The sequence below is a fragment of the Onychostoma macrolepis genome, chromosome 02, assembly GCF_012432095.1.
Source record: "Onychostoma macrolepis isolate SWU-2019 chromosome 02, ASM1243209v1, whole genome shotgun sequence".
NCBI classification, from domain to species: Eukaryota; Metazoa; Chordata; class Actinopteri; order Cypriniformes; family Cyprinidae; genus Onychostoma; species Onychostoma macrolepis.
The window spans coordinates 24,075,397-24,101,456 of NC_081156.1; the positions used below are offsets into that span (position 1 = coordinate 24,075,397).

Sequence of the window (26,060 nt, forward strand, 5' to 3'; positions counted from 1 at the left end):
TACCATATTATTTTAATGAATTGTCTTAATTAAAAACACAAACGGTGGATAGCACAATTTTACCGTTATTTTTCTCATGATTTCCCTACCGTGCCTAATGAAGTGGAAGTCTCACACATTCAGTCTATGAAAAAAGCTTACTTCCACATTGAAAAAGGTGAATAAGTTTGGTGCTGTTGCCACAGTAAATCTTTCACTTTTAAGCAAACTAGACACCGTTTTTTTTGTGAATAATGACAAACAACGTGAAGTAAATATGAGTATACAGGTTTTATGTTTGTTCATGTAACAGAGCGAGCACTTAAAAGTGCAGCAGTACTCGTTGAGAGAACCCAAAAAGCTGTATTTCTTCTGCACTATTTACAATGTACATTTCTACCTAAGACAATCTGTATTTTCTCAGAATAAAACAATGTATAAAATAAAAATAATGATCCAACAGAACTGTGCCACATGAATTTAGACAAAAACTAAAAAAAGATATAAGCAGAGGTACCTTTGACATTTAGTAGTGATGAGAATGTATCCCCAACTCATGAAGAAAAACAAGGCTATTTTTTTCTAAAACACTACAAAATTTTTGCTCAAATATAACATCATTTTCCAGTTAACAGAAGCAAAACAAAGATCCCCTGATCTGTGCAGAAACTGGAGGAAAACTCCAAAAGGAAATTTACACTTTAAACAAATTCCATACATTAAATAGGTTGACACTTTTTTGAGAGAAGCTCTTGATTACATGACTCCTATAAAGAGTCCAGGAAGAACACTAAGACAGTGCAACACTTGTGGGGCTCAAACATCCCTGAATTAAAATCACAATAAATAACTAAAAACGGCTATTTACAGGAACGACAAATCGTTAAGACAAAGACCACTCTGTAATGCGGACCTGAACTGAATTTTGTACTGATATACTGTGACTGTCGGATCACAAAGCCTTTAGGAAACAGACTTAAAGTAAAGAAGCCTAAATCTCACCTAAGTACTTCTGGGTACCTCCAAAATGGGTTTTCACTGTCCCTCTGAATGAATGTTTTTTTTCTTTCCCAATTCAATTTAAATCATAGTAAAAAAAAAAAAAAAAAGTCATAATTATGACTAAAATCTGCATGATTACATTTTTGGAAAAATGCACTTACGTCAGTGCAAGTCATGTTAGAGTGATAACAATCACTCTGCAACAATGTTGTACTCTCGCAGATTGCACAGGCTTATTAAAAGTAAAATATGTCTTCTGCACTTGCGTTGTCTTTGGTTTTACAATGTCCTGGCTGGGTACTGTGTGCGTTATGATTGTGGTTGCGTTTCCTGATGCCGTTTCCTGAATGAGAGGGTATGGAGCTGGATAACTTCTCTGGATGGATAAACATATCTACAGAAACACCACAGAAATGGATTTACTAATGTAGAAATACATATGAATGGTGAAATGACTAAAACAGTGCTGCTTTGAAGTAATATGAAGATACAGAATGCACAAAGAAAACAAAAAAGGCAGAATAAATGATAATTCACCACCCCAAAAATAATTTCAATTATTTACCACTCCAAAAAATCATACAGGTTTGGATTAAAATGAGGGTGAGCAAATAACTGAATTTAATTTCTAGGTGTACTGTCCCTTTAAACGAAGAAAAGGGAAAAATTTTAAAATTAGAAACAGACCAATCCCAAGAGAGAAAGAAACTAAACTTAAGGTGAGACACAGAATCAAGAAGTTTCACCTGGATGGAGCCGGTGGGGACTGTTGGATCTCATGACTCTTAAACTGCCTCCTTCCTTTGTTGAAATTTTGATGGGAAGTACCTCAGACACCTCTATGCCAGCTATAAGTGTGAAAAACCATTCAAGTTGAATTAAATTCAACTAAATCTTACTGATAGCTCTTCACCACTGCCCACAAAACAACATCAGCTCACAGACTAATGTAATGGAGTTCATACCTGCGCTCTTGGTGCGCTGGTGGGAGTTCCTGGGCTTGCTGTGCTTCTCCTTGCCTCTCGGTTGGGCAGCCAGTTTGGTGGGGATCTTCTGTTGGACGGAGCTGGCTTTGTGGGATTGGTTGGTGGTGCTAACGAGGTGGATGGGCACTTCAGGTTTAACAGGAATGTTAGCGATGCTCTCCTTGCGTGGCGGTACCAGAGGAGGCCTTTCGTCGAAGCCAGGAGTTACCATATTCAATATGGGGTAAGGTGGAGGTAGCTAGAAAGAAAGGCTAGTTTATGCATGTACACATATTAGGTACTTTAACTGTGATTTATACTATTTTGTCTCTCGTTATACCTGTATCTGTTCATTCTCCATGGGAAAGGTTGCAGTGTTAAGAACATTCTCATTCTTCTTATACTTCTTCTCCAGCTGTTCCAGCCTTTCTCTGTCCTTCTCCAGCTTCTCTCTGTCCTTCTCCACCTTTTCTCTTTCCTTCTCCACAATGCGCATCGAGTCTCTGAGGCGCTCCAGATCCTTCTGGTATTCTGATTTACACCCGGCCAGTTCCTGTTTATCCTCTGCCAGCTTTTTCTCCTGTTTGCTGCATTCCAGCTCTCTGTCCCTCAGCTCCAGCTCCCTGACCTCCGCCTGCACCCTCTGCCGCTCTCTTTCCTGCTCCCACTGCACCTGCTCCTGTCGGTGCTGGTTCTGGAGCCGCTGGAAGTTGACCAGCTCCTCACGCTGCTTTTCCAAGTTCCGTTGCTTTTCCTTCTCCAGGAGAGTATTTCCCCGGGGGCGGGACATCAGATCCTCAATAGTGGCGTGCTGTACCTCTATGTGGCTCTCTAGCTGCTGGACGACAGACTGAGGAGGGAAGGGAACAGATGAAGAAATCAAAGAGTCAGTTGTGCTGATCTGAATTTACACAGATGAAGCTTTTATTTAAAACCATCATAGGCAACAGATAATTAATCATTTGATAACTACGATAGAGAAGCACGACATGAAATGCAGTTTGGATTACCTGAAGGCTGTAAAGCTTCTGAGACAATTTAGTTACAATGTCATAAAGCTGTGGAGATAAAAACAGGTTATGTTTAATTAAAGTTCAATGTGTTTGAAGTAAGTGAAGTACACAATAGATTACACACTGCAATCACTTTTGTTAGTTTGTGCATACTGGTTGTCATAATAAAGGTGCAAATGTGATACGAACAGCATGAAAACAGAAAAGAAGTGTTCTTGTAACCTCACAAAACCCCTATAAATATATCTGCACAACAAATGAAAAAAAAAAAAAAAAAAACCTCACACACACTAAAACCTGTCCTGGTCAAAACAAAACAAAAAAGCTACAAAACACAACACAAAAAAACAAAACTCCTCAGAAGTTTTGCGTTAAAGCGAGTAATCAAATATTAAATCTCACCTCTGCTTTAGGAAAGTCTGAAGGATATGCACTCCAGCTCTGTGGAGTTATCTCCTCATCTGCCTAAAGGGTCAAAAGCAAGAACATACATTCTGGTTTAGAGTCCAGTCCCACAGCAAAAAATAAAAAGTATGACACTTTAGTGTCAGCTCACCGACAGCTCCAGGTTTTCATCAGGGTCCGAGTTGGCCCACTGACTTCCGTCTCTCTGTCTTTCCATTAAACTCCCAATACCATCTGCAAACAAGTCCATTAGTCAAGGGGACTGAATATGTCACTATTACACTGGTGTCACGAAAAAGTTAAAAGTTCTCTTACTTCCTGGCTGCATGCAGGCATCGCTGTCAAAGCCTGTGAAAGCACCCGGTCCCTTGGATAGTGGGACCAGATCCATTCCTTCACCAGAGGAAGGAGTTTGGCCCTCCTCACATGTTACAAGCATGTTCTGTAAAATCTCCACTGAAGAAAGATTGAAAATAGATTACAATTAACCAAGCTTTAATATTCAAATACACCACATTAATCTAATATACAGATACGCAGATATATGTGTGTGAAAAATATTATATAAAGGTGTTAAAAAAAAAAAAAGACACTTCTATTTTTATTTGAGCTCCACAAGATGAGATGAGACGTCACACCTAGAAACGTTTGCTTGCCATTTATTGTCACTGTCACTAGCTTTTTATTACTAGAACGGAAGGATGGCGTTTAATGAATTAACTTCAAAAAGGTAACAGCAATACAAACATTTTCGGTCAATTTTATCAATTTATCAATACACACATTTTCGGTAATCGTTGTATAATAGCAATAATATTACTGCTTAAGACTTAAAGAATTTAAACTTTTACACACAGTTCCAAAACAGTGGATCAATCAGAAGACCCCGGAGGCGGGGCAAGTGTTGTGGGCGTTTGTTTACAGTAGCAGGTTGACATAACACAACAGAGTAGGCTTTCTGCACTGTGCTTTTTTTAAACCATTCCTGAGTGCTGCGTCTTGCGGTTTTAGACACAAAGATGTGTTCTGTGTGAACGGCCAGTAAGAACCTAGAGTAAATACACATATAGGGTAACAGGACAAGATCAATGAGATGGTGCCATGCTCTTTCTCTTAATCAGCAGACAGCAGTGTTCTATTTGCATACATTCATTATTTAAAACATTTGTTTACAGGAGATGCAAAGTTATTATTTTCTACTTTTCACATTACATTATTTAAAATAATAGCCTATTAATTTATGAGATACAAGTTATTTTCTACTTTCCGCACAACGATATTTAAAATGCATTTTGTTTGCAAGAGATGCTGGTTATTTTCTACTTTTGACATGGAAATACTAATTTATTTTGTTTGCAATAAATGAAAGTTATTTTCTTTTTTAGGAAAGTTGCTTTTTACAATAAAACTGAAATGTGACTTTTTTCAAAAGACTTCTTCATTTCAAGCAAGCTTTGATTTCAGTTTTTCGAAATATTTAACAAACCATAAATAGTTTGTTCCCTTCAATTATTTTAAAATCACAAAGATAAGAAATGCACTCTTTCATTAGAAAAAAAAAAAAATCCCACATTTATTAGTGGAGTATTTTTACACTACAACCATTTAAATGAACTATGAGGGCAATAATAATAATAATCATCGTTTAATAATTACAATAAATTGTAATCGAGGTAAAGTGTTCAATTAATCGAGGTTTTGATTTTAGGTCAAATCGCCCAGCCCTAATATAAACACAATTTCCTTTTTCTACTGAGCAGTGGAAGTCTCACCATCTTTTACGGCTCCAGCGAGGAGTTGTTCTCCCTGCAGGGGCTCTGCTACATTCCCACGCAGCAGATGGCGCTCACTCAGTGAGATGTCGGGAACACCTGTCCCATAGGCTGTGAAGCTGGAGAATAAACTCTGCTTCTCTGTAAGGAGCTGCTCTATCAAGGCATCACGCATACAAAGCTCCTCTACTCAGAAAACACCATTCAAAAAAGAAAGGACAATGTTAAATGTGACAACAGCTCATTGTATATGAAAAAATGCACAGAAATATGCATGTTACTTTGAAAGTTCCGGATCCTCTCAGGAAGCTCTTCTGGCTCCTCTTTCTCCTCTTCAGGACAGCTGAAACAACCAGAATACTGTTGTTAGAAATAATCCCAGAAAAATTATGAAATATTACCCAGATTTCACTAATCCAAACAATTTTAACAAACCTTTAGGGGAAAAAAAGTTAAATGTTTACAAAAATCCAGTTTAATGTGCAAGAACATTGAACTTTCACTGCAAATCACAAGTCTGTTGTCTGGCACATTTTTAGCCTTTTGATTGACAGGACGTAATCAGCTCACAATTACCCATAAGAAGTACAATTTGTTGTTAATTTACTTTTTTCAGGGCAACATACACTACAGTTCAAAGTTTAGGGTCTGTAATAATTTTTTTTATTTTTATTTTTTAAATAAATACTTTTATTCAGCAAAGATGCATTAAACTGATCAAAAGTGAGAATAAAGACATTTATAATGTTAGATTATAAGCAGTGCTGTCAAATGATTAATCGCATCCAAAATAAAAGTTTTTGTGGTAACACTTTACAATAAGGTGTCATTTGTTAACATTAGTTATTGTATTAACTAACAATGAATAATACATTTGTTACCCTAATTATTAATCTTTGTTAATGTTAATGAAAATACAGTTATTCATTGTTTGTTCATGTTAGTTCACAGTGCATTAACTAATGTTAAAAAATAAAATTTTAGATTTTAATGATGTATTAGTAAATGTTAAAATTAACATTAACTAAGATCAATAAATGCTGTAGAAGCATTGTTCATGTTAACTAATGAAACTTATTGTAAAGTGTTACCGTTTTTGTTTACATAATGTGTGTGTGTACTGTGTATATTTATTATGTATGTATATATATATATATATATATATATATATATATATATATATATATATATATATATATATATATATATATATATATATATATATATATATATATATATATACACACACACACAGTGGGGCAAAAAGTATTTAGTCAGCCATCAATTGTGCAAGTTCTCCCACTTAAAAAGATGAGAGAGGCCTGTAATTTTCATCATAGGTATACCTCAACTATGAGAGACAAAATGAGAAAAAAAAATCCAGAAAATCACATTGTAGGATTTTTAAAGAATTAATTTGCAAATTATGGTGGAAAATAAGTATTTGGTCAATAACAAAATTTCATCTCAATACTTTGTTATATACCCTTTGTTGGCAATGACAGAGGTCAAACGTTTTCTGTAAGTCTTCACAAGGTTTTCACACACTGTTGCTGGTATTTTGGCCCATTCCTCCATGCAGATCTCCTCTAGAGCAGTAATGTTTTGGGGCTGTCGCTGGGCAACACGGACTTTCAACTCCCTCAAAGATTTTCGATGGGGTTGAGATCTGGAGACTGGCTAGGCCACTCCAGGACCTTGAAATGCTTCTTCTGAAGCCACTCCTTCGTTGCCAGGCGGTGTGTTTGGGATCATTGTCATGCTGAAAGACCCAGCCACGTTTCATCTTCAATGCCCTTGCTGATGGAAGGAGGTTTTCACTCAAAATCTCACGATACATGGCTCCATTCATTCTTTCGTTTACACGGATCAGTCGTCCTGGTCCCTTTGCAGAAAAACAGCCCAAAAGCATGATGTTTCCACCCCCATGCTTCACAGTAGGTACGGTGTTCTTTGGATGCAACTCAGCATTCTTTCTCCTCCAAACACGACAAGTTGAGTTTTTACCAAAAAGTTCTATTTTGGTTCCATCCGATTCTCCCAATCCTCTTCTGGATCATCCAAATGCTCTCTAGCAAACTTCAGACGGGCCCGGACATGTACTGGCTTAAGCAGGGGGACACGTCTGGCACTGCAGGACCAGCTCTCTGCAGGTCTTTCACTAGGTCCCCCCGTGTGGTTCTGGGATTTTTGCTCACAGTTCTTGTGATCATTTTGACCCCACGGGTGAGATCTTCGTGGAGCCCCAGATCGAGGAGATTATCAGTGGTCTTGTATGTCTTCCATTTTCTAATAATTGCTCCCACAGTTGATTTCTTCACACCAAGCTGCTTACCTATTGCAGATTCAGTCTTCCCAGCCTGGTGCAGGTCTACAATTTTGTTTCTGGTGTCCTTTGACAGCTCTTTGGTCTTGGCCATGGTGGACTGTTTGAGGTTGTGGACAGGTGTCTTTTATACTGATCACGAGTTCAAACAGATGCCATTAATACAGGTAACGAGTGGAGGACAGAGGAGCATCTTAAAGAAGAAGTTACAGGTCTGTGAGAGCCAGAAATCTTGCTTGTTTGTAGGTGACCAAATACTTATTTTACCGAGGAATTTACCAATTAATTCTTTAAAAATCCTACAATGTGATTTTCTTTTCTCATTTTGTCTCTCATAGTTGAGGTATACCTATGATGAAAATTACAGGCCTCTCTCATCTTTTTAAGTGGGAGAGCTTGCACAATTGGTGGCTGACTAAATACTTTTTTGCCCCACTGTGTGTGTGTGTGTGTGTGTGTGTGTGTATATATAAATGCATGTATATATTTAAGAAAAATATGTTGTGTTTATATATTAAATATTTATATATATAATATAAATTATATGAACAGAAATATATACACGTGGTCAGAATCCTTGGTAAATATGATCAAAGAAGGCTCTGAAAATAAAACATTGAACTAAAACAATTGAAAATGGGGGAAAATCTCACGTTGGACACAATTAATGGTACCCCTAGAAATTCTTATAAGTAAAATATCTTTGAAGTATATTCCCATTCATATTCACAATTTTGAGCACTTTGGGCGATTATGAACATGAAATTACCCAGCCATGGCTTCCTGTTTCACAGAAATATAAATAGGAGGGAAAACAAAGTCCAAATTCCCTTAATCATCCATCACAATGAGAAAAACCAAAGAATATATTTCTTATGTGCAGCAAAAGATTATTGAGCTTCACAAATTAGTGAAGTGGCTTTAAGAAAAGAGCTGGAGCAGTGAAAATTCCCATTTCCACCATCAGGACAATAATTAAGAATTTCCAATCAACGTAAAATGTTACGAAACTGCCTGGAAGAGGACGTGTGTCTATATCGTCTTAATGCATGGTGAGAAGGAGAGTTTGAGTGGCTAAAGACTCTCCAAGGACCACAGCTGGAGAATTGCAGAAAATAGTTGAGTCTCGGGGTCAGAAAACCTTAAAAAAAAATTGTCAAACAGCACCTACATCACCACATGTTGTTTGGGAGGGTTTCAAGAAAAATTCTCCTAGCTCATCCAAAAACAAACTCCAGCATATTCAGTTATCAGACACGACTGGAACTTCAAATGGGACTGGCTTCTATGGTCAGATGAAACTAAAAAATGAGCTTTCACTCAAGATGGGTTTGGTGCACACAGGGATAAAAAAAATAAATAAAAAAAAAAGTACCCCCATGCGTACAATGAAATATATTGCGGTATTTTTGATGTTGTGGGCCTATATTTCTGCTGGAGGTCCTGGACATCTTGCTTAGACACATGGCATTATGGATTCAATCAAATACCAACAGATAAAAAAATCAATAAGTGACTGACTCTGTTAGAAATCTTATAATGGCCCATGTTTAGATCTGTACAATAATCCCAAAACAAACCTCAAAAACAACACAAAAATGGATCACTGAGCACAAAACCAAGCTGCTATGGCCATTCCAGTCATCTGACCTGAACCCTATAGAAAATGAGTGGGGTGAACTGAAGAGAAGAAGCACCAACATGGAGCTGGGAATCTAAAGGGTCTGGAGTGATTCTGGATGAAGGAATGGTCTCTGATCTCTTGTCAGGTGTTATAGGAGAAAATTTAGAGCTGTTAAACTGGCAAATGGAGGTTTCAAAACCTGGTTTCAATGCAGACTAATTTTCACAGCCTTCTTTGATCATATTTACCAAGGGTACCAACAATTCTGACCACGTGTGTACATGTAAATATTTTCAAAATATATATTGTATGTGTGTGTATTTGTATATACATAAATATACACAGTACACACACATATATTATGTAAACAAAAACATTTATTTTGGATGTGTGATTAATTGTTTTACAGCACTAATTACATGACTTAGAAGAAATGCATGATTTCTATTTTCAAAGAAATGCTTTTGAACTTTCTATTCAAGGAAACCTGAAAAAAAGGGTTTCCACAAAAATGTTAAGTAGGACAACTGTTTCAAAATATAACAATATTTCTGAATATTACTGGTTTTACTGTATTTTTTATCAAATAAAGGTGGTGCAAATCAGAGACTTCAAAACAAATGTTACCATCTTAACCAAATTTCTGAATGTTAGTTCATTAAAAAATAAAAATAAAAAGCGCACCGTTCCACAGCCTTCCAGATTTGGTCTCTCCAGGTTTTGCGCTCCTCCCCGGAGGAGGTGCGAAACTCATACATTCCTGGATTGTCCGAGGAGGCTGAGATCAGGAACAAGGCCTTCTCATCTTGAGCCACTTCACGCACGATAAGCTTCAGCAGTGAGATCACCGCAGGCTTACCATCCTACAGGAGCACGTTAGGCAGCTGACATTTAATGAGATTGACAACTGTAAACTAGACATAAATAACATGCCAAATTAATACATTCTGCTCACCAGAGAGGCAAAGGTAAGTCGCTGATCTTTCTCCAGTAACAGCAGCAAAACATCTGACAACAGCAAGACAAGGACATCTAAAGGCATATGAGAGAAATACTGAAATGTCAGTCAGCTATCAAATGAGCAAAGTAAAATTACAGATAATTACAGAAAAAACTAAGCACATGACCTGCAACATAAGAACCCAAGTTGATGGGAAACAAGATGAAAATGCAAATTAAACTATGTTTTAATTATTTTCTATTAAGTCCAGTCATTATAGATCTGTTATTGGTACAATGATCACCTTTGCTTTTGTTAGAAGTTAGCCTCCAGTTGAGAATGCCCTCATGAAGCAGCTTCCTCTCACCCTGCAGCATGTCCTCTCTGCGGAACACTCTCCCGTGCGTCGTCTTGACCTGGGACTTGGGCTCCAGCTTACTGCTCAAGTCCCTCAGCCGTGCCGCTTTCTCAAACTCGTCAACGTGGGTATTTACTTGTGAGATGGTGCCTTTTAGCTGTTCCAGACCTTGTACCAGGTTCCTGTGCTCCTCTGAGTCAACTGTCAAAAGGAAGCAAATCATCTCAGTGAAGGTGTCTTATGGATATGCTTTTTTTAAACACTATTTTCAACACTAATAATAAAATACATAATATTTAATAATACCATTTCATAATAATTTTGTTCTAAAGAACAAAATTCTCTATTTGAAGTTACATTTACGTAAAAAACAAACTATACAAACTCAAAACAGAACATACTGTTTTCTTGAAAGAAAAACAAAAGTAATTCATTTTAAAAAACGTACGTACCTTCAGTGTATTTAATTACACGTTCAATTAAAACTGGATATTTTGTGATGCGCTGTGTTATAAGAAGAATTATCTCTGGTATTCCTAATCTCCGCATGATAGACAGCTGACATATTTTCTGAGAACAGAAAATGGTGTTGTTATCAGAAAGTAAAATTATTTATTGAACAAAACTTTTTTTTTTTTTTTTAAATAAAAGAATATAATAAAACTATTTCAAGAAGTCCTTTTAAAACTTGACAACAAAAGTTCAGGTCTTACTCGTATAAAACTCTGGAATTTCTTGCTGTTTTGCATTAAGTCTTTGTAGAAGCTGACTGCATCGGTGTGGTGACTGCAGAACACTCCATAGCAGTATTGCAGTCTGTCTCCTATTTCACCTGAAAACTACACACACAATCAATACATGCAGATCAGATAGTAGAAGTACCATTGCTAAAAGCAAAAGATATTTATAATGCTAAAAGTTAATCAAGAAATGTTCAGGTTATTTACAAATGTAAACATTTAAAATCAGTTAAGACAGTTATGAACACTGTTTAATTTAATCATACATTACAGTCTGAAAATGTTTGGTGTCAAATTTTTTTAAATGTTTTTTTCAAAGAAGTCTCTTACGCTCAACATATGCTATATTTATTTGATCGAAAACACAATAACATTGCAAAACATTCTTATAACTGCTTTCTATTTTAAAATACAATTTACTGATGAATTTTCAGCTGCCATTACTTCAGTCACACAGGTGTCCTAGCAATGTGGTTCAACACATTAACTCTATTAACAACTATGTTCCACAAAAATAAAAAATCTCAAGTTTAAGCCTATAAACAACCTTCCAGTAAAATGCTTGAATACTTTGATACTTTGTTATATAATGCAATTGCAATAATAGATTAATTACAGCTTGAGCATCCAGATAATTTAAAACCTATTTTAATGTTGAAACAATCATTCCATTCATTTCAGGAAGCACCTGCTGCTTAGCTCAGCCGTAGGGAATGTGGACCCAAAGATCATATGAAGGACAATGGCTATAACTGACAGCTTGGCGATCAAAAGCATGCAGCTAAAGAAACAAAAGTCTAATCCAGGTTGGTACTTGGTATTTTGTCGTTTAACTAACAATTGAGCCTCAAGTCTTTAAATGCATCTGGCATACTGGGAATCTATGCACATCCTACAGCATATAAGAAAAATACCTGTGCGATAAGAATGTCTCCAATACTGTGGATGCAGTAATTCTGGGTACTGCCTGGCTCCAAAGATTCGATTCTTCGCTGTTTAAGGTGGTTGAGGAAAAGCCGATGCAGCTGCAGCAGGTTATCCACCTGTGGAAACAGTCTTTCCAGCTGCATCTCGTCCATTTGCAGGGTCTCACGCAGTTCCCGAACATATACATCCAAAACCAGCTTTAGCATCCGCACGTGGTTTATTTCCGTCTGAATCAGCTCTGTCATAATAATGATAACAATCACATATTTCTCAAGCGATAAACTTTTCTAAGAAAATGAGGAAAAAAACAAAACAACGTAATGAAAGCCCATACCATGTATTACATCTTGTCTTTTAATGTCCTCTTTGGAATACTCTTTTAAATATTGCTGGTCAACAGTTAAACTCCAGGTGGGAGCCTCAAAGTCCCGAGCATCTGCTTCCAGATCTTCACGTAGTGCATTATAACACCCATCTGTGTAGAAGAGAAGTAAATATAAACTTACCTTAACATCAACAAACAAGACCTGTAATCATGACACATTTAATGCACATTACAGTAACTAAACAGGTAAAATATCCAACCGTCAATATTGATGGTGTCAGCAGAGTATGTCGACGGGACACTTGAATCTTCTAGCAAGGGCTTGAATCTCACAGAATCGATTTCTTCCATCTTGTTCTGAAAACAAAAGGACAACCAGAAGACTATTAAAATGAGCAAGAAAAACTGCAAACAATTCTTAAAGGTGAAGCATCTCATTTCTGTGCCACCAAACAGAATCATAAGAATAAAATCTAATATGCAAGTAAACATCAGTTGAGCCAATGTTGCTGCTTCACGAAAGAAATTATTTTAAAGCAACTGTTACTACGGTTTCTGCCCAGAATGCCAGAGCACTGACCTGTAGCTGGAGTGATAACTAGAGATGGTTAAAGTCTGGAGGATGCAGGTTTATCTGTGCTATAAGAGGGTCATGCCTGGTATGTCATGGAGCAGATACAGCCAAACGCAGGATGAATAATCTCTGTCTGAGGAAAAAGAGCAGAAAATTAGTTTTGGGTCTTTGGATCTGCTACTTAAAAAACATTCTGGATCAAATACATATTTAGACGCAATAAGTTCCTTCTTGGTATTCTTACACAGATACAATGCAGAAGTTACTGGGTTTCCAGAATTTAAGAAATATTGTAATATTATGAGAAATACATAAAATAGGGGCCAAGCCTTCTACCATTGATGCTTGGCAGTGCTTTCTCTTTGATATACGTGACTGTATAAAGGAGTGACTTTTGTGTTTTTCTTGTCCTTCCCTCTCTCCCTCCCTTTGACTGGACTTTGAGATATTGAGTACGTGTCTGTTGTTTTTTTTGTTTTTTTTTGGGTGTTATGTATGAAAAATAAAAAATGTTGATAACAAAAAAGAAATACATAAAATAGTTAATGTCTTACAATTGTTTTCCAAACTGATGGACAAGTAGAAAATATTTTCTGTTGTAATCGGCAACATGTGACAGTTTAAGCGGGAATGAGTGAGGACGCATAAAAAAAAAAAAAAACACTCTGAGACCATTATTCATTAAACAAGACATTAGAGCTAAAAGTCATTTAAATAGATCCATATGTACAACTTTACACCTAAATAAGATCAAGCACTGTTCCACACATTTTGCTTTTAATGATGGCCTTAAAGGGATAGTTCACCCAAAAATAAAAATTCTGTCATCATTTTCTCACCCTCAAGTAGTTCCAAACCTGTATGAATTTCTTTGTTCTGCCGAACACAAAGGAAGATATTTTGAAGAAAGTTTGTAACCAGGCTGTTTTGGGGCACCATTGACTTCCATAGTAGGAAAGATATATATACTGTGGAAGTCAATGGTGCCCCAGAACTACTCTGTTTCCCACATTCTTCAGAATATCTTCCTTTGTGTTCAACAGAACAAAGAAATGCATACAGGTTTGGCACTACTTGAGGGTAAGTAAATGATGACAGAATTTTCATTTTAGGGTGAACTATCCCTTTATAGGCTTGCGTGACTATGGCTGTGCAGGTAAAAGTGACAGAAGCATGTTTGACATGAATACACTTCTAGTGAACATATATGATATGATCTGCTTTGGTTTGTCTCCAACACACGCACACGCTGAAGTGGAAAACTGATCAAGCGAGTGCATGAACATTATATGACAAACCGATATAATGTAATAAAATGTATACATTGAATGCAACATAAGCCATTTTCATATAAAAGTGTCTGCCCAACGCAAATGCAATGTAGACACAGGCAAGAGAAATAAATGGGTACTAGTCCGGTTCCATACTTGGAAATCAGGATATTGAAACAAATCTGCTTCTCTGAAACAGCAAACTGGTTTTGGTTTGTCAGATTACTAAACTCTTGTCAGACACGGTTAAAGAGCAGAAGGCACATGACTTTGCAGAAAACAGGCTTGATTTTTTCCCCTTTTGCATGGATATTTATTTTTGGACTGTGGTTTTCTTTTCCCCCATTGACAAATTCAAAGGGAAGTAAACTTCTAATAAAAATGCAGATTTACATAGATAGGCCTAAATAGTAAAAGTTGCCTTATCTGAGATATGAAATGTTTCTTACAGTTTCCAGTATGTAAGGCATAAAACTAAAGTACACAAATCCACCAGCCAAATTTACACAGGTAGATTATTATATAATTGTATAACACTACAAAAGTTTGGTGCCAGTAATTAGTACTTTTATTTACCAAGGACACATTAAAATAGATTTTTTTTGGCAACAATGTAGAAGTCTGTCACTTTTAAACAATTTCAAATAAATGCTGTCCTTTTATCAAACAGTTCTGATAAATGCATCACTGTTTCTACATAAATATTACACAGCACAACTGTTTTCAACATTGATAAGAAACTCGTCATAAGAAATTCTATAATATTTCACTCTAGTTGTTTTTAGTATTTTTGTAATTTGTGTTTATTGCATCAAATACATACTTTGGGGAGCATAAAAGACTTTTCAAAAATGAACAAAAAAAAGATTGCACTGATCACAAACCTCTGAACGGCACTGTATTTTTAGATGCTTTGACAGATCACCAGGTATTTCAGCATTTTAGCGGTTCACCTCAGAAATATACTTTCAAATCTTCAAAGATTCTATGTAGGCTGGTTTCTTAATTAATACAAGGTCATAAAGTGGCAAAGTATAGATATAAAAGAATTAGAAAAATGCTGTTTGAAGTAGTTTTAGATGAAGTATTGGATGACACTGCAGGATACTGATGTGACTCATGTCAACTACCCAAAGGCTTTATTCTGAGAACAGCCAAACAAAAACATGTATAAAGACAAGACAATTTACAGAAAACCCAGAGAAACACGTTGACAAATGTACAACACACTATGAGATTACATTTATACACCAAAGGGTGTGTCCTAACAAAACACTGAAGATGAATCAATACTGTCTGACACATCAAGGCAATGACACAGTAAGGAGTTTCAGATCCAAACAACACTTGACCCCACTGACTTTAACTTTTAAAAAAGAGCGATTGAGACATTCTTCAAATATCTTCTTTTGTGTCCCAGACAAGAAGGAAAGTCATACAGGTTTGGAACAACATGAGGGAGAGTAAATGATGAGACATTTACTATTTTATGTGAATACCGTATAATTGTAGTTGTCATATTAAGCTGTCATAGGAGAAAATGTTTTAACAACAACTTATAATTAATACATTTAAAATGACTACAGTTGAAAGCACTCTGCTCTATCTTCAAGAAAGTTACGATACACCTTGTGAACACACTAACAATGCTTAATAGCAGAGATGGGGGCAAGTCACACATGTTCAAGTCTCAAGCAAGTCCCAAGTCCCTACCATCAAGTCTCAAGCAAGTCTCAAGTCACAGTACAAACAAATCAAGCAAGTCAAGTCAAGTCAGTGGCTCACCTCAAGCAAGTCAAGTCGAGTCCTGATAAGGGTCAAGTCAAGTCACATATCAAACAGGAACAAATATATTTTTGCCACACGACCTTATTCATTTTTCCTCAGAAATTTACTTTTTTAATTATACATTTTAAATAATAATGTTTTAAATATAACATTTTGAAAATAGGCAAAATACTACTTTGTATACCGATAAGTCTGTAATTGAGAATTTTTTTTATAAAAATACAAGATAAAAATATGTATCTCATATTTATGTTATATTGAGTTTGACCATCCTAGGAGTCAAAGATAATAGATGTTTGAAAATGATTTGCACTAAATATCTCCAGTGAAGACTGGGATTCAGTCTGGGAGCACGCTAAAGAATTTCAGTGTGTAACAAAACATGCTATTCAACTTTAAATGATATGCTGAGTATAAATTACCCCTTATATCAAATAAAATGGACCCAAAATTGGCATCGGATATAGACACCCTATTTGGACTGTTTCTTTCACTTTGCATGATTGCCTACATTGTTCTTGAAAACTATTATCATCATGGCTCAAAACAAGAAGACTATTGCTGTTAATGTTTATTTATCTTCCCTGTAGCTTATCCATTTCTTTGATTTTATCTTAATAAGAACTAAATTGACAGCTGTGCATTTAAGGTCTGCCTAAGCTTTTTGTTTTGTTTTGTTTTGTTTTTGTTTCGTTTTGTTTTCTGTTTGTTCTGTTGGAAAAATAATTAATTTAAAAAAAAATTGAATATCGAAATATGAAATTAACTGATAGACCAACTCTATGACATTAATGCCACCAGTAAGTGGTGGCAAATCACAGCTTTATCACAGAAGTGTTCACTGAACCGATTCATTCAAAACAGTTGATTCGTTCATGAACAAGCAAGAATGGGCCACTGAATCACTCAACCGATTCGTTCAAATCCCTGGATTCGTTCAGTATTCAGTGTGTTGCTTAGAGACGCGTAACTCTAATTTAGCTGTGGACTCAGCGGAACTGTTGGCAGCGCTGAAAATATTACTAAATATCGTAAGTTATAAATATAAAAACTCATACTAGGGCCATTTTGACAACATGTCTTGGATTTTGGGTTCAAGAGAAATATCACTAATCGATAAAACACTGTGGTTTTCAACTAACGAACACGTTTACATACCTTTCCTTTATGAAGTGGTGACGTCCTGGCTTTGCAAATGCATACAGTTTCGTAGTGTTAATCCAAACATCGCGAGCTTCTCTTGCTCCGTGTATTTGGCGCGCGGTGTTCCTGCGCTCGTGCAGTGTCAGCTGCGCAGACTCGGATCACTTCTGCCGCGGGTTCAGTGGCTTGCGTTTTGTTGACCAAATTATGTCGCAATGATTTATAATAACAATTAGAGTTGTTATAAAGTCAAGTCCTGCCGAGTCATGAAGGTCAAGTCAAGTCAAGTCTCAAGTCACTGGATCTCAAGTCCAAGTCAAGTCAAGTCATTTTCTTTACTTATTCAAGCAAGTCACAAGTCCTTAAATTTGTGACTCGAGTCAGACTCGAGTCAAGTCATGTGACTCGAGTCCCCCACCTCTGCTTAATAGCACTCAAACAATGTGCGCACTGCTATTCATACAGTACACTCATTCATAAAGACATGTGTAAAGTGCATGAAGGCTAAATGAAAGGCAATCCAGGAGAGAGAACCTGCCCATAAACACATGACTTTTGCCCCATTATAAAGAGGAGGATACTGACTAGGATGCATATTTCATACTCAAATCCAGCTGCACCTTGATGAATGGAGGTTAAAGGCACTGACTTGCCATCTGAAAGTGCTGGGAGACCAAGTAGTATCTCTACATGGGCTGAATCACTCAAATAAACACTCAGACCTCCCCTCAGTAGTTATGTAATGCCATTTTCTGCAGGTGGTTTCATTACGGTATACCGTTCACGCTGAATGACAACTTCTGCTGGAGGCTGCACCTCCCTTGAATCATCTACTGGATGGAGATGAGTATAGCCAATCAAAATGCGGCTAAGGTTTATGCTTATCGGTCAAACGAGAAAAGCAGGCTGCCCCAGTCTGGGTAGAACAACGAACGCCCTCCTTCCTTTACACCGAGCATAAGACACATGAAATTTGACTCTTCCACCATCTTTGTTTTTCTTATAAACTAAAAACCCCCATTCTGAACTGTAACATTGAGGGAGGGCATCGGTTACATTAATATTAACTGGGTTTGCACAGGTGTGATCAGAGGATGCAGCAGCTGCAAAATGTGAGAGTTTTTTGTTTACACATGCTGTAACTGATTTACTATTTCTGTTACTGTGTGGAAAACGCCTGGCTTGCAAACCGCTTCTGACCATGAAGCCAACCTCCCCCCTCGCACATCAACAGGCCAGATAAAATACAGAAAGCCTCCCTGTTTCTCACAAAAAAAACAGATAAGCTAAAGATTACCCATAACCTTTAAAGACGATGACCTTTAATGCTAGTCTAAGACAAGGTTTTGTGAGATTCCTGCTGAATGTGGTGAGCTCTTGATCAGAGTAAAGGGACTGACTTTATTAGAGGAATAATGGATGAATAAAGGGGTAGCAGAAAGTTGCATATTATATATACACAAGTATAAGTTTCATATAAGCATAACTGAATGCTGAAGGCGTATTATAAGCCTTTAAACTAACAAGTGCCTATTTGTATGTTACTGGTACTTAATTTATAATTTATTCCCTTTAATTATCAATTAGATATCAGTCTGTACTTTAATGATGGTTCATATTTTATACAGTCACAAGCACTTGTTCATCACATCTAGCCTAGTAGCACTTCTTTCTTCTACTAGTAACTATTCTAACAGTTATTAGTATCTATTCCTGATTTACAGTACAAATACCTTTATATGAGACACTAGTATTCATCCCAATAGTTTCTAGAAATATTTCTTATCTCATTGGTTATTTATTTATAAATAACCAAAGCATACAATTAATAAAAAACTACATAAGACATTTAATCTCAATACTAGACAAAGATTCCCCCAAAAAAACCTCAGGTGATACTTTTTTTTTTTTTTAAATACATCAGTTAAGCACATGAATAAAATTGTTGTTTATTTACACTAAAAACAGCGCAGTACAGTAAAATATGTTTAACAGCCATTGTAGTTGACTTTGAAGAAGGATGATAGCGGTAGTGTGTGCGTGTGTGTGTGTGTGTGTGTGTGTGTGTGTGTGTGTGTGTATATATACATTTACACTTTTTTTTTAATATACCTTTGTTTTAGTCAGATGTCCTAATCAGAATTGGGGTTGTCATAGTTAACGAAAACTTAAAAAATTATTGCTACTTGAAATAAAATAAAATATTAAAAAACTTAATGAAAATAATAAAAATAAAAATGACAATACAACAAAATTACTAAAAATGTAACTAAAAATTAAATATTATAATTTTTTCTTATATTAATAAAACCATAAAAGTATCTCAATAGCACTAAAATAACACTGATCAGTGTTTATAGGTCATTAAAAATGTCCCTATAAAGTCAAAAACATTACTATAAAAACTGGAATACAATACCGATGTCTATTTATTTACTACTAAGAAAACCTAAAAACTATTCTAGCAACTACTTCTATAGTTACAATCAGCTAAAGAAAAAAAGCTAGTACTAAACGAACTGTTTACAAGTAACTTTAATTGGGACAAGGAACAACTGCATGAAAATCAGAAGCTGACATCTGAACCACAGAGTCCTCTAGAGAAAAAACAAACAAACAAAACATTGTTTGTTTGTTTGAGGGAAGGACAAGAAAAACACAAAAGTCACTCCTTTATACAGTCACGTATATCAAAGAGAAAGCACTGCCAAGCTTCAATGGTAGAAGGCTTGGCCCCTATTTTATGCATTTCTCATAATATTACAATATTTCTTAAATTCTGGAAACCCAGTAACTTCTGCATTGTATCTGTGTAAGAATACCAAGAAGGAACTTATTGCGTCTAACAAAAAATTGCTATTGTTAATGGAATAGTAGTTACCTGTCACTATCCAGACATTTAGAAAAATAAAATGACTATAAAGGAGTGTCTAATTGAACAGATACTAGTCATTACTGGTTTCCAAGGTATTACTGGAAAAAGTACTAGTTTCTAAGGTATGAAAGGTTAAAAGTGAAACTGAATTACATATAAAAAAAATATACTAGTCACTGTTTGATTAAAAACAAGTATCTAAAACACAGGAAAACAAGTTCATTATTTTACAAATAAAAAAGAAAGGACCACAAACCAAACAAAAACTCAGTCCTTCTACAGATCCGACACCGGTGAAAACTAGTGTCATGAATGAATTAGTCATTAATCAAAGACAGAATGCGAGGAATGTAATGGTCGCACAGATCAACCATCTGCATTCTTCTTCATTACAGCAGAGTGTAAACACAGCCATCAAACTTCACTGACCGCAGCTACTCGCCACTATAAACATGTCATGCACTGATTAAAACACAAAGCTACGTTTGTGCTTCTTTCAGAATTAAAGAGGCTTCATTATTTATCCTGTAAATAAAGTAAAACCACAGCGAAACTTTTCCTGCTGCTGATCTCTGCGCCACACTCATCTGAGGAGCACCGCAACGATAAATGAATGATAGGCCACAAAAACTAAAAAATAAGCACTTAAAAGACGTCGTGTCTCTAAACAAAACCAAAAGTACTGTTTGGTAGCAAAAATACATGTTTCGCAACCTATAAACATCAACGTCAATTAAAAAACAGGAGGCCTCGATCACAAAACTTTAAACACAAAGAGGCTCGAGCAAAGTTTAGCTACGAAAGTTTCTACTCACCATTTTTAAAGAAACATCACATCATTTCAGCTTCGACCCGTTTATTCCTGATCCTATCCTACCCTCTCCTCTTTTTCAGGAGTTTCAGGACAGTTTCTTTTCTTAAGCATCCGCCACACTGCTTACAACAAGTGCAGTGCGCACACACACAAGAGAAAGATCGCTCTCCTCGCGCACGCTCCCGCGCGCGCACGCTCACTTCGAGGCATCACGGGAACAGAAGGCGCGGGGTTTGTGTTCACCTGCAGCAGTTTTGGTTTTGTCACTTTAGTAGACTAGTTTTCATTTTAAGTAGACTATGTCTATATCATAAGTGTAGATTTTTGAAAACCACCCCTTCTTTTCCTCACTTTATAAATGAACCTACAATTATTTCTTCATCTCTTTGTACACTTTCGAGTAATAAGTTTAGTGATTCATAGCATCTAAACCCCTTCTGCAAAATTACGTGCATGCATTATTGTTATTATTATTATTTAAATTGACTATATTTCATTTTGATTTCTAATTCAAATTTAACCACTGCCATGTATTTAACTTATAGTTGTGTCTGCCTATTGTTTACAACTGTATATATTGATATTTCTTACTTTAGTTCACTTAAAGCCTGTTTTGTTACCTTTTTGATTTTCAGTTATATATATATATATATATATATATATATATAGCGTTGATTGGGAGAGTGAGAGAAAGGCTGAGAAAATAGAAAGAAATAGAAATAAAGCAAATAAGACTGGAAACAAATATAGATGAAACAAAAAAGAAAACTAACATAATAGACAGTGTTTGTGTGTGTTGGTTACTCTCACAGTTTTGGCAAGTGTAGCGTAGTTTGTGGAATATTATAGGCTATAAAATGGTGTTATGTTATGAGAGAGCCTGCTAATTCATCATCTGATTCCGTAATTTAGCATTAATACCAAGTTACAGCTTTTACAGTGGACCATGTTACACAGCAGGTGGAAGCAAAATCTCTGTAGTTAACGTTACTTTTTAGGTCAAGTAGGCCATATAGAAATACTGTAGAACTCACTGATCTACAATAGAGAACATGTGACCCTGGACCACAAAACGAGTCATAAGTAGTTTGGGTATATTTGTAGCAATAGCCAACATTACATTGTATGAGATTTTTCAAAAATTGACCCTTGGTTTTGTGTTCCAAGGTTATATCATTATATAGAACCATCAATTAGCTCCACTTGATTAACTCTGTACATGGAACTTTGCAGTGACTATGAGGTCATCCTGACAGGCACAGGAGTGGAAGGACGGAGAGATATACTGTGGAGAAAAGGATAAAGCAATCCCATATAAAAAGATCTGTGCGAACAACACAGGCCTCTGTATATGGGATGGTTTCTAAAAATTATAAGAGGAGGCATGGGGATGTAATAGGCTGGGGTTAAGAGGAGAGGTCAGCCTAAAGTGACCAGATTTATGAAATGGAAACAGGGAACGTTTACTATTTCAGTGGTTAAAATATCATGAAACTCTTTCGTATTATACATTAATATAAATAAACAACTGTGCAATAACAAATTTAAACTGTCAATAACAGTGCAAATTGTTTGTTTGGTAGTGTAATTATTAATTTTCTTTTGTATTTATATAGATTTTTTTAGTCTTTGCTTCTTTGCATTTTTTCTTCTCTGCTGTAACATGGAAATTTTCCATTGTGAGACAAATAAAGGTTTATCTAATCTAATCTAAATAAATACACAGGAAAATTTATGCAATTGCATTTATGCAATTTAAAGCTTGCGTGTCAACTGTTACTGTGCTTATGGAAATAGATCTTAAATATCCCTAATTGGGCATGCTATTTTGTATTCACAAAGTATGTGCTTTCGGCAAAGTGTAAATGGTATAGTTATGATGTGTGTTTGGGTATTACTGCATTGTGGCAGCTAATTTTGGGAACATTTAAAATAGTGTTTGCAAAACAATCCCACACCCTGTTCAGGCCGTTATCTAGTACAGACAATCAGTACTACTTTAATTTAATATGTGGAGTTAGTACGTCACTACCTTAAATGACAACGATAACCAGTTTTTCAACAGAAACACATCCATTCGCTCTTGTTGAATGCACCTCACTGCTTTATTTACAGCAGTTATTTCCATTGATATCAAGATTTGACATCTGAAGCTGAAGGCGTCTAGATACTCCTGTGCATCTTGGAGCTGCTGGCTGATCAGAGGTCCAGGATGATTAGTATGATTTTCAGATTAGAAAAAATAAAGATTCGAGACAAACATGTAAAAACATTTCTACAACCGGCAATAACTCTCGAATGACAACATATCATCTATTTACAAAAACATCAATAATATATTTATATATACTTTTTATCATCATCTATACCCACTAAAATATATCAAAGCAGCAACTATTGGTCAATCTGAGGAACTCTTTTAGTCCTGAAAACAGTTTAAATATCCTTCAGCTGTAAATGTGTGAACACCAGGGGGAAAAAGAAGAGAAAGAGCACAGGTAGGCAAATAAATAAAAAAATAAGAGTCCAAAAATCAGTTCGTTCTCTGTGTAGTCTGGAATACTGAGTAGCAGGTAGAAAAGCAGTGTCTTGTACAGGCCTCCCCTGTAGACTGTTTGTTCTTGGAAGGATGCTTAATGTCATCCTACAGTTCCCAAGTTCAACAGATTTGCCACCAAAGCCAAAAAGTGTACAGATTGAGACACAACTCCATGTTGTCATGACGTAGGCCACAAACAGAGTAAGGTCACTTTTTTTTTTCTCTTAATTTCTTCTAGATTCTGTCTTTTTCTGGAGAGAGTCAGGGAGAATCTGTTGGTGGATGAGGAGATGTAAGGTTTAAAGCAGCCTTCTGGTTGTCTGAGGTTAATTTCACAGTTTGTTCCATTTGACCAGTCCTTGAAACTTGGCAAATATATATATAAAAAAAAAAAAAAAAGACAGAAAAGAAGCAGTTGATGTGTATCTTATTTAAATACAAGAAAAAAAACCTGCACCCTGTATCATCATCATCATCATCATCATCATACTGAGGCAGTAAAGAAGAAAACAAATGTCCTGAGATTACTTTCTGAAGGGCTTCTGATATAGAGCTCGATAAAAGTGAATCTATAAAATGATGAAAAACAATCTAATATAGCTTGATGGGGTTAATAATATTAAGAAGGGTTAGATCGGGGTAGGGATAAGATGCGTCCGTTTTTCTTGCTGCCATTCATATGTGTATACGGCACGTGTTCCTCATAACTCCCCCTAAGCCCCACGGAGGAGCCCTCGTCCCCGTCTAGACAGCACTCCCTCTGAGAGTATGAGGAAGGGTCCAGCGGGATGCTCTCCATGTTCTCCATGTCCATATCAAACTCTTCCGTCTCAGGCGGCTTGTTCTCCTCACTGTAGAAGAAGGAGACCTCCTGAAACGAGGGATGCAGATCCTCCCGGAGCATCTCGATGATCTCCTGGAAGGCGGGCCTCATTTTGGGATTGTAATGCCAGCACATCTGCATCAGGTTATGCCTGGAAGATCAGGAAAAAGGAGATGTATGAATTCAAGACTTATGCTGGGTTAAAGCAAATGCTGGGTATTACACTGATCATATGTAATCCAATTCCAAAAACTAAATACTGGTAATTAGATTATATTACCTAAAACACTCTGCCTACAGTTATTTTTTATTGTTTACATGATTACTTAATATTAAGAAAATGTAAAAATATATATTTTTTAAAATCATTCTTTCGTGCATCAGTGAAAATGTTGGCAGGGTAAGTAGAAATTGTAACTACTGGTTTGACTGGTCAGCAGAAAAAAAACAAAACACAGGCAATATGTCAGTAATATACTCACAATCTGTCTGCACAGTTGTCTGGTCTGTCCAGATACCCTCCCTCCATCACAAACTTAAGGACCTGTTCATTGGACAGCCCCTGGTATGGCTGCTCAGCCAGAGTACTGATCTCCCATAACACCACGCCAAATGACCTGGACAAGCACAGCATGGTTCATGAGTGATTAAAACATATGCTGTCCTACATAGGGTTGGGAATAGAAAATCGATTCTGATTCCAGAATCGGATACTTAAGGCTAGGAATCGGATATTTGTTGTCAAATTAAAATTTCGATTCCGCCTATCAATTCCTATGCGCTTTTTTTCTTCATCTGTGAGGACCGGACCTAGTGATCTGCCAGGACCTTGCTCGCTAATCTAAGCACTCCAAAGTTTGGCTACATTTGCGATCAGAAGCCAAAAAAGCTAAGTATAATATCTGTGATAGCTAAACATGTTGCAAGAGAGGTGTCACCACCAACATGACAAAGCAATTTAATTTAATAGATCGTTAAAGATCATGAACACGATTCAAACACCAATGTGATTCTATTCCTAAATTACAATGATTTCTTCTGTTTCATTCCTCAACCTTTGTCTTGTGCGATCACAATGTTGTGGTGATCACTTGGTTCGTCCGTGCAGCGTACAATCACACCAGTGAGATTTGAACATTTAAATCTGTGTTCATGCTGCTGATCTGAAGAGAACAGCTGTCATCTGTCATGAATGAAACAGCTTCACAGTCTTTTCAACCACACAGTACCATTATTTCTGTGTTACAAACATTCAAATCACAGAAGAACTGGGATAAAAGTTTATAGTTCAGATATAAACTCTGATGTGGACGGTAGCTATTAAAATAGAGCAAATCACCTTTTGAAAGTAATTTGACACTTCAAATGAAGATATATCGATTACATTGTTAAGCCAGTAGGTGGCGAAAAGGGGCTGTTAAAATGTATTTGTCTTTAAAACATACAAGAGATTCGTTCAAGAACGCTGATTCAAACAGTAATGAAACAAGTACATCTTGAGTGAGTCATTGAATCATTCATTCATAAATTACATGTGATTTTGTTTAGTTGTCTAATGTTTTTTCTTCAGAATCATGAAAGAACCACAACTTCCATTGGGAAAAAAACTGAATTTATCCAGAATCATGCAGTTCTATTTTGCACACAAACAGCTCTTAAAGAGTCCAGTTTTTATGTAGCCTGTTGATTTTTGTTCATGGTATTCAGCTGCAACTAAATGGTTTGCAAAAAAGTGACAGGATAAATGTTTGATATCATTATATAATCACATTGGAATCGAAACTGGGAGTCGAAAAGAATCTGAATCGGAATTGATCAAATTCAGAAGATACCCAACCCTAGTTCTACAACAATAAC

The 26,060-nt window shown here is 36.2% G+C and overlaps 2 protein-coding genes across 3 annotated transcripts in view; both read right to left on the minus strand.

Annotated features, from left to right (window-relative positions):
- Window positions 1–251: 251 nt before the first annotated feature.
- arhgef18a (rho/rac guanine nucleotide exchange factor (GEF) 18a) lies at window positions 252–21,073 on the minus strand. The gene is made up of 20 exons (XM_058750164.1): window positions 20,843–21,073; window positions 12,957–13,083; window positions 12,637–12,733; window positions 12,386–12,526; window positions 12,039–12,289; window positions 11,098–11,223; window positions 10,837–10,954; window positions 10,331–10,585; window positions 10,042–10,118; window positions 9,771–9,949; window positions 5,418–5,479; window positions 5,137–5,322; window positions 3,680–3,820; window positions 3,516–3,598; window positions 3,362–3,424; window positions 2,957–3,004; window positions 2,287–2,796; window positions 1,947–2,205; window positions 1,728–1,829; window positions 252–1,375 (listed from the first exon to the last, which is right to left on the minus strand). Exons 3-20 carry the CDS (start codon window positions 12,725–12,727, stop codon window positions 1,218–1,220), a joined length of 2,850 nt encoding a protein of 949 aa, XP_058606147.1. The 5' UTR covers window positions 12,728–12,733; window positions 12,957–13,083; window positions 20,843–21,073; the 3' UTR covers window positions 252–1,217.
- Window positions 21,074–22,924: 1,851 nt separating this feature from the next.
- Window positions 22,925–26,060, minus strand: part of insra (insulin receptor a) — a 68,399-nt gene continuing 65,263 nt past the window's right edge. For both annotated transcript variants that reach the window (XM_058798753.1, XM_058798745.1), the window contains exons 20-21: window positions 24,686–24,820; window positions 22,925–24,354 (exon numbers count right to left, since the gene is read on the minus strand). In XM_058798753.1, the coding sequence (XP_058654736.1) occupies window positions 24,000–24,354; window positions 24,686–24,820 (490 nt within the window). In that variant the 3' untranslated portion in view covers window positions 22,925–23,999. The remainder of the gene's footprint in view (window positions 24,355–24,685; window positions 24,821–26,060) is intronic.